At 41.1% G+C, this 16,611-nt stretch overlaps 2 protein-coding genes across 3 annotated transcripts in view; one reads left to right on the forward strand and one right to left on the reverse strand.

The window, feature by feature from the left end:
* The window catches only part of LOC145452069 (tyrosine--tRNA ligase, cytoplasmic-like), a 539,006-nt gene that overhangs the window by 225,122 nt on the left and 297,273 nt on the right, over positions 1-16,611 (reverse strand). The window lies entirely within an intron of this gene.
* The window catches only part of LOC145452077 (single-strand DNA endonuclease ASTE1-like), a 173,125-nt gene that overhangs the window by 29,364 nt on the left and 127,150 nt on the right, over positions 1-16,611 (forward strand). For both annotated transcript variants that reach the window (XM_080330295.1, XM_080330294.1), the window contains exon 4: positions 1,711-1,901. In XM_080330295.1, the coding sequence (XP_080186421.1) occupies positions 1,711-1,742 (32 nt within the window). In that variant the 3' untranslated portion in view covers positions 1,743-1,901. The remainder of the gene's footprint in view (positions 1-1,710; positions 1,902-16,611) is intronic.

Below are 16,611 nucleotides of genomic sequence, written 5' to 3' on the forward strand. Positions count from 1 at the left end.
ATTCCAAAACATTGTCAAGAATTGGAATGAAATCGGTAGGGTCGAAGAAATAGCAAAAGTATCTTTAATGTGATGGATAACAGGCATTATGTTCTTTGTGGTCGCATTAACGGTACATATTTGACCTTTGACATGGTACATTCTGTTGTGACGTTATAATGAGTGATACTCGTATACTCGACTGGACTCGAAGCGTAATACGTGATTCAGAATCGAATCACCCAGGTACTCGATTTTGCCCAGCCCTAATGGTAACCTTTCTATATAGGCAGGGTTGCCATCGACATTGACCCAAAAATAAGGACAGTCGAACAATTCGATTAGCATGAAAAAGCGTTTTTGTACATACGTTGTATTTATTCGAGCCGTGGCATATCACATTCCATACTTTTCGCCAAAAACAATCTGCTCCAGCAACACCTTGTTATTAGAAAGTGCTTCATGGATCTCACGACAGCTCATAGGTCTAGGTTTACTTGGGCCGAAACAGCACTGCACCGCTCACCTCCGTAGGGTGATAAACCAAACTTCGTCACCTCGTTGTGATAAGAGGCGTCAACGAAGATGAAAAAATGCCGTACACCAAGTTTATACAAATTCATTTTTAGCGCATGGAGCAAGAACTCCAGTAACAATGCTTGTACTGTTGGTCCTGGCCGGAGAAAACTTATTTGCGACATTGGAGTCGGGGAATATTGTTTTGAACAATTGCGATGTGCAATCGTTGGTGAGGAATGATTGCTGGCGTTTGACAGTTTGGAATGCCCAGGTACCCTCTGCAGCAGCTGCCTTGTAGTTTGTGGTCGTTGGTGCTGATCGACTTATGGAAAAATTATTCGTAGACTGGCTCAAATTAATCATTATGACACAGTTCTTGTGTTTTGGGGTATCAATGTGAGTTGAAATAGCGGCCTTTCCTATGGCCTCCAGGTTAATGTCACAATTGCAGATAATACAATGTGCGAAACCTTTCAAGTTTCGTTAGATACCTTTAAATTCTCCCTCATAATCGTCACGAAAAACGTTTTTGCACCTGCTCATTTTAACTAACCAGATTTAGCCTTATTAGTAGCTAAAACTATATGCACAAGTGCAATATAATTTAGAAAAATTCATCAATGATTTATAGCTTTACTACTTTTTAACCACTGTGTCGACTGCACTGCGCCTTTTTTCACTACGCAATAAATGCGGCCTTCCCCACAGCTTGAGCTTATTCTGCTGTAGATCGAACAGCAGCAACCTGGTACTGATGTTAAGTGCTAAAAGGACGCCCGCTGCGGTAGCTTGGTGCTGACGAAACTGCTATACCGCCACTCACTGCCCTAGCCCTCACCAGTTAGAAGTCAAATCTTGTGGTGTGTAAATCACGAGAGTTCCTATCATTTATGATGTCATAAAATCTCAACGTAAAAGCATAATTTTAGAATATTATGCAACACTACCAGGGAAAAACGATTGAAGATCTTAAGCGGTTCAAAATAAGACAAAATAAGGACCCAAGTCGAAAATAAGGACATTTCTTAGAAATAAGGACAGTCGAGTTTTCTAAGACGTGGCCCTTCAAAATAAGGACAAATCTTAGAAATAAGGACGGTATGGCAACCCTGTATATAGGTCACATGTGGACACGCTGACACTGCGATTCAACGATAGCTGCAGCTGGCAGTTTGTAATCATCATTGATGTGATTTTATAACATTGTTCCAGAGAGCGTTCTCAAGCAAACTCTCACGGAATAGAGTATTCCCTATGCTGTCGTTCCTGCTGATGGAGATTCCGTTGTTGCCGCCATAGCCAACGCGCTGGATGGTTACGTACTCGCGGGTGACACAGACTTTTGCGTCTATGATTTAGCCAGAGGATTTCTCCCGATGAAAGATTTTCGTCGGGAAAATGTAGTAAGTGACAGCTAATTTCAGAAATTTGAAGTAAACCTATGCCTATATAGACCTATTGCATCCGATGTCTCTTTATTTAGTATATCTGTGATGAAGATGCTGCCTCATGTAATACATATGTTGGTTTGCCTGTCTCTGGTCAAAATGCATTTAAAATTCGAATCCTGGCATCCCAATATAGTTTTAATGAACCAACATAATCGTCCCTCGAAGACTTGTTCATACAATGCCTAACTAATTCGAAAGTGAAGCCTGTAGAACAGTAGTTCTCAATCTTTGTCGCTGCATTCGAGGCCTCGTGTTAGGAGCCACATGAGAACTGCATTGAGTTCAATAGAATGATCATCAGGGTTGTAACCAAGTTACAAGGTTCCGAGTTACAAGTCAATCTCACTTTTATAGTTTTGACTCGAGTCAGGTCGAGTCAGTTTCAATTCACCCGCCACCAAGTCGAGTCCGAGTCATTACAACCCTGATGATCATTGAATATAAGGTCACGCAATAATCCTTGCCCCTGCCTAATCTGAGTGCGTGCAAATTAAAATAAAAACGAAGACGCAGTGAATCCAAGACACGATCTCTGGAATTAACATGTAACACTCCCACAGGTCGCAGGAAAATGCCCGTGCAAGGTGTTCCATCGTCAAACCCTGGAGAGGACATTTGACCTCCCTCCAAATGCGATTTCCTTTCTGGAGCCAATATTGACTAGTCAAGATGGATTGCCGAATGTCGATTTCAGCCCGGTTATCCGTTTTCTTTCAATGGTAGGTTTGTTAGCATAAAATATTCATTTTTATAGTTTCATTCGACGCCATCTAACGCCATGCGCGTTGTAAAATATCAATATTGTCGCCTGATAAATTTGTACAGACATCTTCAATCTTCGCTGGGTTGCTTATTGACAGGTAGCCAACCCCAGTACGTATAATTCTCCCTAAACCCTTCACCACGCTTTGCTTGAAGCTGTAGGTGTATAGTTCCGCTAGAAATCAATAAGTATACTTTAATCCAGGGGTCAGGAACCTTTTTCGGTAAAAGAGCCATATGGGTCCAATATTCCAATTGTAATTCCCATAGAGCAGTGGTTCTCAACCGGGGGTCCGCGAAGCATTTTCAGGGGGTCCGTGAGACCGCTAAATTTTCAAAATGGTGGAAACATATTTTTTATTTTTTTAAAAATTTGGGATATCACGAGGCAGTTTCACTTTATGACTACTAAAACTTAATGACTCACATAACCAGAATGACCGTCGGAGTTCAAATAACCAACAGTGCAAACTCTATTTAATTGCCAATAGCCTACTGACACAAACATATTGCTGTTTAGAGAAGTTTTGTGGGGGTTTGTGGAAAAAATATGAAGTTGAAGGAGTAAGGTCCATCAGGGTGACTTCGAGGTATTTGTTACCAAACCATCCACATTCTTCTGTGACAGTGGTTCTCAAACTCGAATGTGTACAATTACGCATTTATTAGTGAGTTTTATACTCAGATAAATGATTAGGCTGTAAATAAATGAACGAAGACTAAACCGAAAAGTGCGCTTGTCACTACCTTCAACTCTAGTCAGTTGGCACAAAAGTCTTTGTCAGCATGAACACAAGTCTTGTGTGACGGTATGAGCCATAACCATACAGGATGAAGTGAAAGCATCTGAAGGGGGCGCAAAGCCGCAGTCAACTGAAAAAAATTGTCGCGCTTGGCGCAATTTACATATCATTAGTAGTCATTGCTCTGCGTATAACTTTGAATTTCATATTTGAGAATTCTCTCTTCGACAGCCATAACCTTCCATGCCATCAAATAATCCATATTGATTATTAGCATTCTGGTTGCTTTATCGCTAGCATAAGTTCGATAATTGCACAAGACAGTTAACGGTTACTCAATAACGAGCTAAATTTGATCTAAAACTTGGGGGGCCGCGGGGCTCCGTGACAGTCCTAAGGGGGTCTGTAAGGACAAAAAGGTTTAGAACCACTGCCATAGAGCCATACGACGATGCCAACCAACTGCTACGTCCCGATTGAATATTTTGACGTCATGTGCCACGACATCGAAGTTCACTAGATAGGATTCGTTATTTGATTACACCCTCACTGATTAAGCCTGTCGCCAGCCATTTTAGCATGCAATAATTTCGCTTAACTATATCGGGGTCGGGAATCCTTAGCAAGCTTACGTATTTTCATTAGCATATCCTTGAGAGCTATATGATATTCTTCGAAACTAATTTGAATTTGCAATTGGCAATGTCACTTCTAAGGACGTTCCTGTTTTGCAGGTATACAAACTTCGTATACAACTCAACGAATTAGATTTGTCTGATGTAGACCCCTAAATAACTTTAATGTACCGTATTTTCCCTAATATAGAAAATAACGATCATAGTGAACTGATAAATGAGCAATTCGCAGCGGGCAATATTGGACAGAAATTTTCGGAATTTGAAATGTGAGGTTCCGAGGCACTAAAACTCCCATGGATGCGCCACTGCTTTGACACTACATATACTTATCGCTGCAATCATAAGAATAATGACTCGGGCCGTTATGGAAATTTACAAAAAGGTCGCGTCAAAATCTATGAATAAGACTCGTATCAAGTGCAAAATTGAAAGATTGTCAAAGAGCCATATCATATCATCAAAAGAGCCATATATGGATCGCGAGCCATGGTTTCCTTACCCCTGCTTCAATCCAACATGGTTGCTAGTAATAATAGCTTGTCCGCAGATTCCATGTTTGGACTGTGGCTTTCCACATCTGCAGAAAAATGAAAAAAAAATTGTTCTGGTCTTCAAGAAAGTTGTATCTCGATGAATACACGTGATAGTATTTGATTGATTCAGCATTGTCAGAAATCGCATGGGTAAATACCACAGTCCATGTGGAGTTATACATCGATCACGCTTTACCGAGGCATAAGGTCTACTACTTTCAACATTTCAGACAAATCAACCTTCGGTAAAGAATGAATTTCGAATAAATAGAATGAAGTTGCATACCGTTTTACATGTATGAGCTTCCTGAATTAAGTAACTAATGGTTTAACGAGTGGGTAATCGTCCGTCTGCGCCTTTCGGATTTGGAATCTTGTGGCATCACTAATGTTATTGCGAATAGAAGTCTTACCTCACCTTAGTCTGGCTACGTCCGTGTTCAATGATCATCGAATCGATACCTATGCCACTTTCACCGAGAACTCCGATTGATTCAGCCGATATTCAAAAGATTTTCAATACTTTAGATCAGTGGTTCTTAACCACCGCCGGTCCGTGGTAAGTTTCTTGCCGGTCCGCCAGATATATTGGAATTTCAAATCTCAATTCCAGAATGCAAGGAGTTGGGCGCTTTTCCATTAATTAAAGGAATAAAACATCAAATTTTAAATGCATTCAGAAGTTTGGTACGTATTTGTGGTATGGTGACGCAATTGAGAGTTGATGGTCTTCTTTGGGCGTGCGTCACAATGATGCAGGTGCTATTAGAAATTGTTTAAAAGTAGCCTACAACTCGTTTCGGGCATGCTATATGCGAAATCTACGAAGACAAACTTCGGTAAATTCCGAAAGTGCAGTGAAGCGAGTCTTGTTAGTATAATAGAGGCTACAAGTAAATAGCGAACTCGCATTTCTTTCAAGGATGCCGAACAATCACAACCGGGTTTGTGGTAGTGCGGGGCATGGACCGGAGCCGGATTAAATATTCGGCCGGATTTTTTCAATTTTGGCCGGGGCCGGATAATTAATTTGTCGATCCGGCTAAAATATTTATTAATAAGCATGAATTTTGTAACTATAACTACCAATCAACAACACGCAAGTAACCGCCAAGCCAGTGGGAAAATAAACGAGCCATATTTATAAATTCACGGAACCACCGTACTGTGTTGCGCGGAGCATGGACCGGAGACGGATTGGATATCCGACCGGAGTTTTTCATTTTTAGCCGGAGCCAGACAAGAGAATTGAAAAACGGGATCGGAGTCGGAGCAGAGAATTTGTCGATCCGCTCCGCATTAGATTGTGGTATTTAATAGGATTTCGTGAGCTTCGCCTTGCACAAATTTCAGGAGAATGACATATAAATATATCGTATCAAAAAGACACTATTAAATGAAGTTTATAATATTACATTCAAGTTGCAGGCAGTTGTATTTAAATTTAGATTCCGTTTTTGGTTTTCGAAATTTCACCGCTCCGTAGCATTTGTTTTGAGGTCTTTCTGGCCCGCAAGGTCAAAATGGTTGAGAATCATTGATTCAGAACATTTATTTGAAGAGCTTCACAGTGACAATATTATGTGAATATTATGTCAATATTCACAGTCTAGCAGTTGCAGATTGTAGACTACCTGCTACGATAATGTTACGTCACGAAATTTGACGATATTTGTTACACAATCACTGCTACCGATATTTCCTTTAAAGCGTGATATCAACTCGATATTATTGGCGTATCAATAATAATCGTTCACCATGCAACGTAACTAAATTCAGCAGCAATCACTTGATCCGCTCGAGCAATTACTAATTTGGCTGGGAAGCAATTATCGAAACGATGATAGCGTGATTCAATTTTTGAGGCAACATGTCAGAAATCTACCGAAAGACAAGCTCAAAGCCTGTCTCAATGAGTACTGGAATCTGCCGAATGTCTCAGATTTCGTCGACGATTTGGAGCACGGCGGCTACAGATTCAGTACAAGAAAAACGTGCTTGCTTAAAGTCGATAATCCGCAGGTTCTAACGGATTTCATGCCAATAGTCCCAGATGATCAAGACCGAATTTCTAGTAACAAAATGTCTTCCTCTATCAGACACGCCTCATATCAGGTAAATCTGGTGAAAGATGTCGGAGAAGACCAAGTGCTCGATACTTACCAGGTTTTGGTGACGGGTCGTAAAGGCGAACAATATGTAGCAGAAATGTTAACCGTGACAATTGATAGGCCCTAAATGGAATCGCTAAAGTTGGATTTGGAGGAGGATATGCTCGTGAATCGGGCGGATATGGATGATAAAATGGAAGAGAGGCAATCCTACATTTTCGATGTCTTACTGAGAGGAGGGAATAAAGAGATCGTCGAGTCTTTCGATGACAAAGTGAGGTTGGTAGCAGCAGTCATAAGATACTGGGGCACATCCAGCGAAGACCGCGAACGCCAAGTTGAAGAGGCCATAAAAGCCCTCATATTCACCATTTGTGCAACCTATTATGAGGCACCGCTGCCTTCTGAAATCGAGGAAATACCACAGAACTCCTTTAACAATGGTGCTCTGCACAGCTCATCTCAATGGCTGTGCTGCATGAAGGATGCGATGTTTTTGAACGCTATTCTTGGCGAGCCCTTAAAATGTCCTCTAATAGGTAAACTGTTCTCTGGCATCCTATATCAAAGAGCTTTCGCTTACTTTCGCGATGACGACGATCTGGAGCGCACGGCGGGCTCGCTGTTTTCTGATGACCTGACTCGCGAAGCGTTCGAAAATTTGCTGCGCATTGCAACAGACATTGGTTAAAGTATAAAGACGTCACATTGGCTTTTCCTGAAGTGGAGTACTGTATAGATGTAAGTGAAATGAGTAGCATGCAGCAGGTCTAGCTAATAGCGATCGAATGACAAGCAAGAACGGAAGGCACGAATCGCGAACGTGGAATTTGTATAAACTTGTATTTGTATGAGAAGACTAAACACAATGACATCTGCTTTTCACAATATCGTAATGTATCAACGAGTATGTATGACCACCACAGTGATATCTAGTTCTAGATGTCCCCGGATCACTGATTGGTGAATACATTTTAAATTTGAGTGTTTATATGACTGTAAGCACATATGATATCAACAGTGACAGTGACTACTCAGCGCTCAGGGGTTAGCCGTGTTAGGTTAGCATTATATACACTGTAAGCCACTTGTACAATGTACATCCAAACCGCTGGGTAACTATTCCTTGGCAGAACTATCTGCGATTTTTCAACATATACGTTACCACGATACAGGGCTGTCCGAGCAAGCTGTTATGATAATTTCACTCGTAAAAGTGATGAAAGCACCACCCCAATTACGACGCTCTTCTGTAAAAAAGTAATCCAACGTAAAAAAACTAAGTAGTTTTGAATAGAAAAATGTTACTATGTAATCTAAAATTAACCAAGATGATCAATGCATGTTGGCAAAACTTACTCGAGCACTTAGTAGAAATAAAGGTAGGGTACTTCTTTGTGGGCCACCTCTTGGGATAGATTATGATGTAAGCTACTAGGAGTGATTACTACACTACACAAGTAGGCCTACACAAACTCATTCCGATATCGAAAATCTCAATCTGAAACAGGACTGCAGGGTGGGCAAAGGTTAATATAAATCATGAAGGGCATGATGGAAACCTGCAAAGTGCACAACATTGTCAGTATGACGCAGTAGGCTGTGTTATCACCCCAGCAGTACTCCAATAGTATACACCGAACTTCATAGTACAGTCCAAAACTCCTGTTGTTTTCTCCGTTCCTGTCAAGCTGCTTCGAATTCCCGCTGAGATTGTGAGAAATTTGGAAATTGACGGAAACGTGAGTCTGTTAAAGAGACACGTCCTCGGCAGGGGCGAGCAGAGCCCAACGAATTTCGTGTCTGCTGCCTTAACCACTCCGCCAGGACCACTTAAGCCACCAGTGATGATCGAACTCACGACCCCTGGTTTACAAGACCAGTGCTTTAACCACTAGCCACTGAACTATTGCGGCTGCTCTTCCACACTAGATGGTGATATTATTCACATTGCTACTACACTGTCTCTATCGCATGAGGTGCCCGTCCAACCTTTTCGGTCAAATGTTTTGGTCATTCGATTTACCAATGATTACGTGGCACACTTCCAGTGTTTGCAGCTGCTTTCTTATCCTAGAAATACTACCTGCCTTATATCTAGTTAGAACCGTCACACTAAAAATTCTAATCGTAGATATGCCGATTATCGCTTTTTGCAATTATAAGAATAACAAGAATAGCAAGAGTACAGCCTACAAAGTTTTCACTACACGCTGACATTTCAGTGTGTAGTTTGTCACTGTTTTCTATAACAAGTTTGACAATATTCTGAGAGATTGACGGTGTAGCAATGTGCAGCGAGCTTACCATATCATTGATAGATATTACTCATCTCAAATGAGCACAAGGAACACAGGTATACTGCTGAAGGATGGGGTCCCGATAACTGCCATTCCTCTGATATTTTTCTTTAGAGACATTTTCTTAGATTCTAGCAATGGAAACTCCTTGATATTTTCCATTCAATCGAATAAGCAGGGGAGTCAATGTGCTGTAGGCAATTATTCGCATTCTGATACAGGTTGAGGGTACATATAAAACAAATTGGCTTATCGTCGACATTCATAAAAAGCAAAGCTAGTATAGTCAGCACATGACATGGTCAAACTTGGAATATTTTATTAGCGATGCTTCTCGTTTACTATAACATATTTTATATCGGCAGAGTATAGAATAGACGATATTCCACTGCTAAATCCGTTATGCCTGAGTCTCTGCATGATAGCAGACGTAGTTCAACGAATTATAGTCGCCTTGCATGTCGAATTGTCCATTGTCTACGATCTAGTCGCACCAAGCAGTGTCTATCATCATCATTAATGGTTTATTAGCAATTATTATCAGTTCAATGCACCATAAAAATGCGATACAATGAAAAGATAGGAATGGGTCAAAGCGAATTGGAGTAGTCTATGGAATCAGACTCCCACCTATACTGAATGGATACTAGAAAACCACATAGAACAGCGCCGGGCAACTTCTCCAGTCGGCGGGCCGGATATGGGAAAAGTAAGGACTTGGCGGGCCGGATCCCTGAATCGATACATTAATCGCTTATTTAGCCACCTATACAAGCAATAAATCGCACCTAATGTATAGCGTCCAAGTTTCAAGTATAGAGACCGAAAACAGTACTTATTAGATTATTAGCGCAATGTATTTCAATGGTTGTTGAAGTCTATGAGACATCTGTGAACGTCAGTTAGATTGTTAATGTTTGCTGGCAAATGTATGTAGACCCGCGGGTAACATTACCAAGGAAGACCGGAAATTGTCTGCGGGCCGAATCCGGCATGCCTCTTGTTTTACATGCCTGTTAGCAGCGGTTCCCAACACATTTTAAAGGCTACCCATTCAAATGTAAATTTCAGATCAGTCAAATCCTGCGACCAAAACAAATAGTCGTAATATTATTACTGAAAATATCACATCATATGCCATGCTAATGAGATAGCGGTTTACGCCTGCAGCCGGTGAATTTTCGAAATCGGGCAATATTTGACTTAAGCATAATACGAAGTCGGCTTCAACTTCCAGTCGGATACACTGTTTAGTTATCAATACACACGTGGCGCTAAGTTAGCGTTACCATATTTTGGAATACGGAAAGGAGGACACTTTTTCAAAATCCTAAAAAGTTCGTCTACCGAAATTGAACGAAGCTGATTTTGATATAAATACTGGAAATCTTATGGTGTTGACTAAGAATAAAAAGGTAATCCATTTGGCTCGACTCCTCGATTACCCGCTTTTTTACGTTAATGTTGTGGTGTTGACTACGAAAAGTAATCAGTCTGATTCGATTCTCGAATGAACCACCCGGTCGTCCGCATTGCCTATTTCACGTCGTTTATGCCTATTTCCACTTGACCCTGGCCATCAGACCAGTTGTAAACGCTGTAAAGGAGGACGATTTGCCAAAAAGAAGGACATAATTAGGGGTCCTCGGAGGACATTTTCAATTTCCTGAAAATGGAGAACAAATGGTAACCCTAGCTATAAGTCCAGCAGTTTCACAAAGTCAAGCTGATGTAAATGGGATCAGTTGTCAAATAGGCATGCACACTAAATAAAGAGTAGGCCTAGCGGAGGATGAGGTTATGAGATGGACAAGCAATGAAGTGACATGTATCTGCAATAGTCGATTTCACCATGAATTCTCTTACACGACATTAACATTTCTTTGTTGAAGTGTTGCAACGCGTGAAGACAGGCCTCCTGCACTTCAACTAAACAGTGTCGTGTACGAATATAAGTGCCACTGCGATTGTGGCAGTGGCTACGTGAGAAGAACGTCAAAACGTTTGCAGGAACGCATAAATCAGCATGTCCCTAGAGTTATTAAAACACGCGTATCACACTCGGTGAAAAGCTCACCCTTGACTTATCCCCTCAAGGCTTAGCCTATGCGTTGCAATCAAAGGCCATAAAGTCTGCCATTGGCAAGCATCTGTTGGATAATCCCGTTTGTGCGAAAATTATCGAGACGACAGATTTCGCGTCGTCGGGAGGGGCCGTTCACACTTTCATTGGTGTGCCTTGGAGTCGACTTCAATCAAAATACACCAGCCAAGGCTGTGTCAACAAAAGGAGTTCGTGTACCATCTAAAAATAGTGCATTGAGCGATCTCTTACTCGAAATTTCATGCTGGTGACGTCATATTATGTAATACGATTGTTGATATACAATGTTATTTCCAATTCTCTATTAGTTGCTGACGATTACCCCTGACGAGTGTCAGCCGAAAAAATTTGGGTTCATTTCAATATGAATTTATACTATAAAATTGTACATTGAAGTTCTGTACTTCTAAGATGCTCTTCAAATTATAATATGAATCGTGCTACGAATTTAGAGGTTTCGTGGACCCCCAGGTGAGAGCCCATGCATTATATGTAGTCTAGATCAGTGGTTTTCAACCGCCGGTCCGCGACGACTTTTCTGCCGGTCCGCGAGGTATATTAGGATTTTATTATTCGAGTTGGCGCGGTCGATTAATCCACGGCCTTCGGCACGAAATTAACCTATGTTTATCTGTGCAAGTCAACTTTACCTCGACTCAGCACTAAGCAGACACTACCGTAAAATCACATGAATGCCAGCATAAACATATTTAATTACGATCAAAACTCTCAAAATGTCTCTCTCTGGTACAGGCCTGGCTAACCTGCGGCCGTAGAAAGAAATTTGTGTGGTCGTGGACAGTGGACAGTCTGGACGCGTAATTCAATTAGTATGTGTTGGCGGCCGTCGACATGAAAGTTGAATTTACGAACTGACTCCTGAATTTTTGAAATATTTTATTTAGTCTTGAAATTTTCGTCGCGATTCAATGCGACTGCATTTTTCGATTTTAATATAGCTGTAGCGCCGTTTGCAATCTGAGCTCCACCGTACAGATGCGAACAGCAGAGGAAAATGATAGACCCTATATAGAAATACCAACTCCTCACGAAAGAATTTTTTTTTTCTAGTACGTTTGTGAGATTCCAATATCTTTCCACTATACCAGTGGTTCTCAAACTGGGGGTGTGGCGCGAAAGTGCAGTCAACTGAAAAAAATTTCGCTCTCGGCGCGATTGATCTTCTTTCCATGGTTATTGCTTTGTGTTTATTCCGAACTTCACATTTCGGAATTCTCTCATCAACAGGCACAGCCTTCCATGCCATCAAACTATCCGTTGGGATTACCAGCATTCTAGTTGCATTTTTGGGATATGACGATCAGGGGGCGAGGGGATGTCTAAAAAAGTTTGAGAACAACTGCACTATAATGACAATGCTGATGGGCTGACAAGAGATAACAACCCGCATCAAGGTGACTACAATAACAGTTGGCCCAATCGTAGGTAGATCATCATTTCTAATCCGCCTTAACTTTTCGAAAACACTTCCTCCATCAACTCTACCGATGAATCTGATCGCATTGGCTGAGGAATGATGAATATATTTGACAATGTATCAGTGGACTGAGGCGTGCTGGAGCTAGGTAGCTTAACGACTTGCTGGCAGCTGTAACAGGATGCTGTGCCGTGCTGGAGCAGTAGGCAGCTGAACGACTTGCTGGTAGCTTGCTGTCTTAGGCGGTGATTCCTTAACTCACACGAGTTCCCTCAGTCGGATGTATTGCAGACAATAGTGCATCAGGCACTGAGGTGAATCTCAGATCTCAAGGGCCGTCACAGAGAATACGTGGGTTTATATACCCGAAAATGCGTAACAATGAATGTGATTTTCATGCTTTAGCCAATGAAAACGGGTAGGTAAAGTTCTAACGACAGGAAAAAGGCATTCCTCTAGCTAGGACTATGTTTGGAGTAACAATGCTTACGCAACACTAGCAGAGATAGTAGAGTTCAAATAGTTGTCATGATAAAATGAAATCCTAATAGGAGCACGGTATATTTCCTTCATAACAGATATTCGGCGTTAACTAGGGACAATGGATTAAAAGGACCAGCGGTCTGCTACAATAGTAATATGTGAAACTAGGATTATTAATGAAGAAATTCATTCGTGAATCGGAAAAAATTTTCGCGCTTGGCGCGGCCATGTCTGATCCCAGTCAACATGACCACTATGTAGTGATTTCGGTGCGTATAGTAAGACGATCTGAAAAAAGAAGATTAGTCCGGAGTTCACTAGAAATGGACATTGACTGGACGGTTTAACATGGGTATTTCGCGTCAAGTTAGTTCATCCTTAAAACTGTATGTCCTTGAATGCGGCCGGCTGCCATATAAGTAATCGAATAAGTAATCGGCAGTAGATAGCAAAACGGTTGGTACCCCTGCTCTAGTACAACACTTGCAGAAAAACAGCTGCATACACTAAATTTTGGGTTGAATTCAATTTTTTAAGATCCACCAGTCCGTCACATATTTTTTGAAATTTTACCGGTCCACGAGGTGAAAAAGGTTGAGAACCACTGGTCTAGACCAAGGTGAATGCTGTCTGATTAGGACTTGGGGCTGGGCAAAATCGAGTACCTGAGTGATTCGATTCTCAATCACGTACTACGCGTCGAGTCGAGTATTAGGCAGAGGTAACGAAGTACTTCTAGTTTTTTGAAGTACTCAAGTAGTTTTCCTCTACTTCTGGTATTAACTCAAGTAGATCTGATTTTTCCTACTTCTACTTCTACTTCGTATTATTTTGTGATCAACTTACTTACTTTTCGCTATTTTCAGTTTGTCAAGTAGAAGTAGTTTAATCCCCCAATACGAAAGATAGCCTGAGGAATTTTGGGGCTGTTTTCACGGAGTACCAACATTTAATATTCATAAAAGTCAAGTGAAGTCCAGAAATTTTTGTTAGTAGTAGTTAGTTAGTAGTTAGTAGTTAGTTAGTAGTTATGGGGTGGCAAATTTGTTTTCACGAAAGTATCAGTGAATATAATTTAGGTACCGGATTGCTTATGGTTCCGCTCACACCGCATTGTCGCTCGTATCAAATATTTCATCAAAGCAAACATGGCGCACCATAACGCTCGAAACTACCGTTTCGCAATCTAGCAATTATCTATCCTGGCTATCGTTATCTAGCAGCCCATAACGTGCTCTGCTAATCTGGAAAATTCGGCTTTTTGGAACGTTTTAGCAGATCATCTTTGAAGCTTTATGGATAGAAGACATTAAATATATTTTCCACTTTTTAATGGTGGTATTTATATTTCGCTTTCAATTCCTAGTGTGATACTCGGAGTATCATACTTTGGGTTCTAATTACTTTCAGGTCTTTTGTCTGCAGAACATGCATGTTGTAGCATCAAAGCAAGTGCAGTAATGCCTCTATTAAGACTGTTTTCAAAACTACTTACTTACTTGAGTAGATTTAAAGTCAGTCAGTTCTACTTCTACTTCAAGTAGTTTTAGGTGGCTTATGGAGGAAGTACTTGTACACGTACTTGAGTAGATTTTTTCGTCGCTACTTCTACTTCTACTTGAGTAGCTTTCTTGACTACTTTGACCACCTCTGGTATTTGGGTAGACTCATTATGACGCCACAACAGAATGCAACATGTCAAAGTTCAAATATGTACCTTTTATGCCACCACAAGGAACAGAATGCCTGTTATCCGTCCCATTAACGATACATTTGGTATTTTTTCGACCATAACGATTTCATTGCACTTGTTGACAATATTGTGGGATGATCATGATTTTGGAAATGTGTTATTTCCAGCAACGTTGGTAGCTTTTTACTATGTGTCGTATGCTGCGATACGGCCAATCAAGGTTTCAAGGCTTCTACAGTGAAAATTAGAATCGAAACTATAATTCTCGTTAATAAATTAACTTTCAGCGGCGAGGAGCGTATAATTTCAGTACTCGAAAAAAATCGTCTTTTACTACTCGACTCGAATCATTAAAATTAATACTCGATTCAGATCCGAGTACTCGAATCATTGTGCCCAACCCTAAATATAGGAGATAATTCCTCAAATATTTTTTACACCTCTATCTTCTCGTTAGATCGTATCTTGTGGTGTTTTTGAATTGCCCAATTGCTCGGATGATGACCTTTTTAGGCATCTCTTTCCCGTATAGTATTTCCCGTATTGAGATTTGATGTTCCATGCCATTGATGTTAGAGACGCTGGTTCAATTTCTATCGGCAGTAGCACGTTCCGAAGCTCCTTCCATGATGTTGGTGTGCTCACAGAGTCATAAGAAAAAAAGCTCAGAGAAAGCCCCATTATAGGACGAATTCGAGGAACATAATGAAAAGAGCGAGTAGGCTACGCAAGCCTGAAAATGAGAGGGATAAAGATGAGACTGTTACATGGGTTATCACGTTGAGGGAGAGACCTATACTTCGTCGTTTCGGCGACGGCATATCCTCCTACCTCTGTAAATTACATCGCATTCTGTGTTGTGTATCGTATATTGCACATTGTGTGTCTTTAGAGGTTAAATACATTATATCATCATCATCATCATCATCATCATCATTGGTTAACCAGCAATTTTTATCAGTTCAATACACCACAAAAATGCGTTACAATGAAAAGATAGGAAGGTGTCGAAGCGACTTGGAGTAGTCTATGGAATCACACACCTACCTTGGCCTAGGCTAGTGGTTCTCAACCGCCGGTCCGCGGACCGGTGCCGGTCCGCGACGACATTGCTGCCGATCCGCCAGGTAAAGTATAATTTTATACCTTAATTTCAAGATGCAATGTTGAAGGCTGGTCCATTGATAAAATGAATAAAACATCTAATTTTAAACTGATTCAGAACTTCGTGAGGTAACATTGGGGCTGGAAACATGTTCGACTTGACTTGAAGTTCAAGTGACATGTACAGAACAGATACGAACTGACTCATCGCTAAACAGCGCAGTTTGCGCGATCATTCGTTTTCGATTCATTAGTTTGTGCAGGACCGTAACTGGGGTCCCCCAAAGCGCCCAATTGGAGAGGGGCCGAGCTTGCAAGGGGCCCGAAATTATCTGGCAAATGAACATAAAACATAGCGTATTTTTTAAAACTTTGTGCAACATTTTTTAATTTCTTTCCGCGCTTTGTGCGACTTCAGTGTCACTAAATGTTTTGCTTATTAGGTGCCCTTCTCCGAGAAATACGCATGATTTATAGAAATAGGCATTTCGACGACGTCAGCCATTACCGCGCCACGAAGTACCAACTCATAATGAATTTTAGACTTACATGAGACTTAGAAAGGTGTGCCAAAAATTCGGCAGCGAGAAAACCGATTTAGTCATGAATGATAGCAAATTTTCTCTTATCGCACTGTGGGGGCCCCAGACCAATGTTTATGGGGTGGGATGACGAGGTGCTTTTTCGGGCCGGATTTGCGGATGGCCGGTATAGCTGCTGTAAGGTGTTTTCTTGCGGCGCATTGTATTCGTA

The sequence above is a fragment of the Botryllus schlosseri genome, chromosome 12, assembly GCF_051294905.1.
Source record: "Botryllus schlosseri isolate E-star chromosome 12, Bs_hap1, whole genome shotgun sequence".
Lineage (NCBI taxonomy): Eukaryota > Metazoa > Chordata > Ascidiacea > Stolidobranchia > Styelidae > Botryllus > Botryllus schlosseri.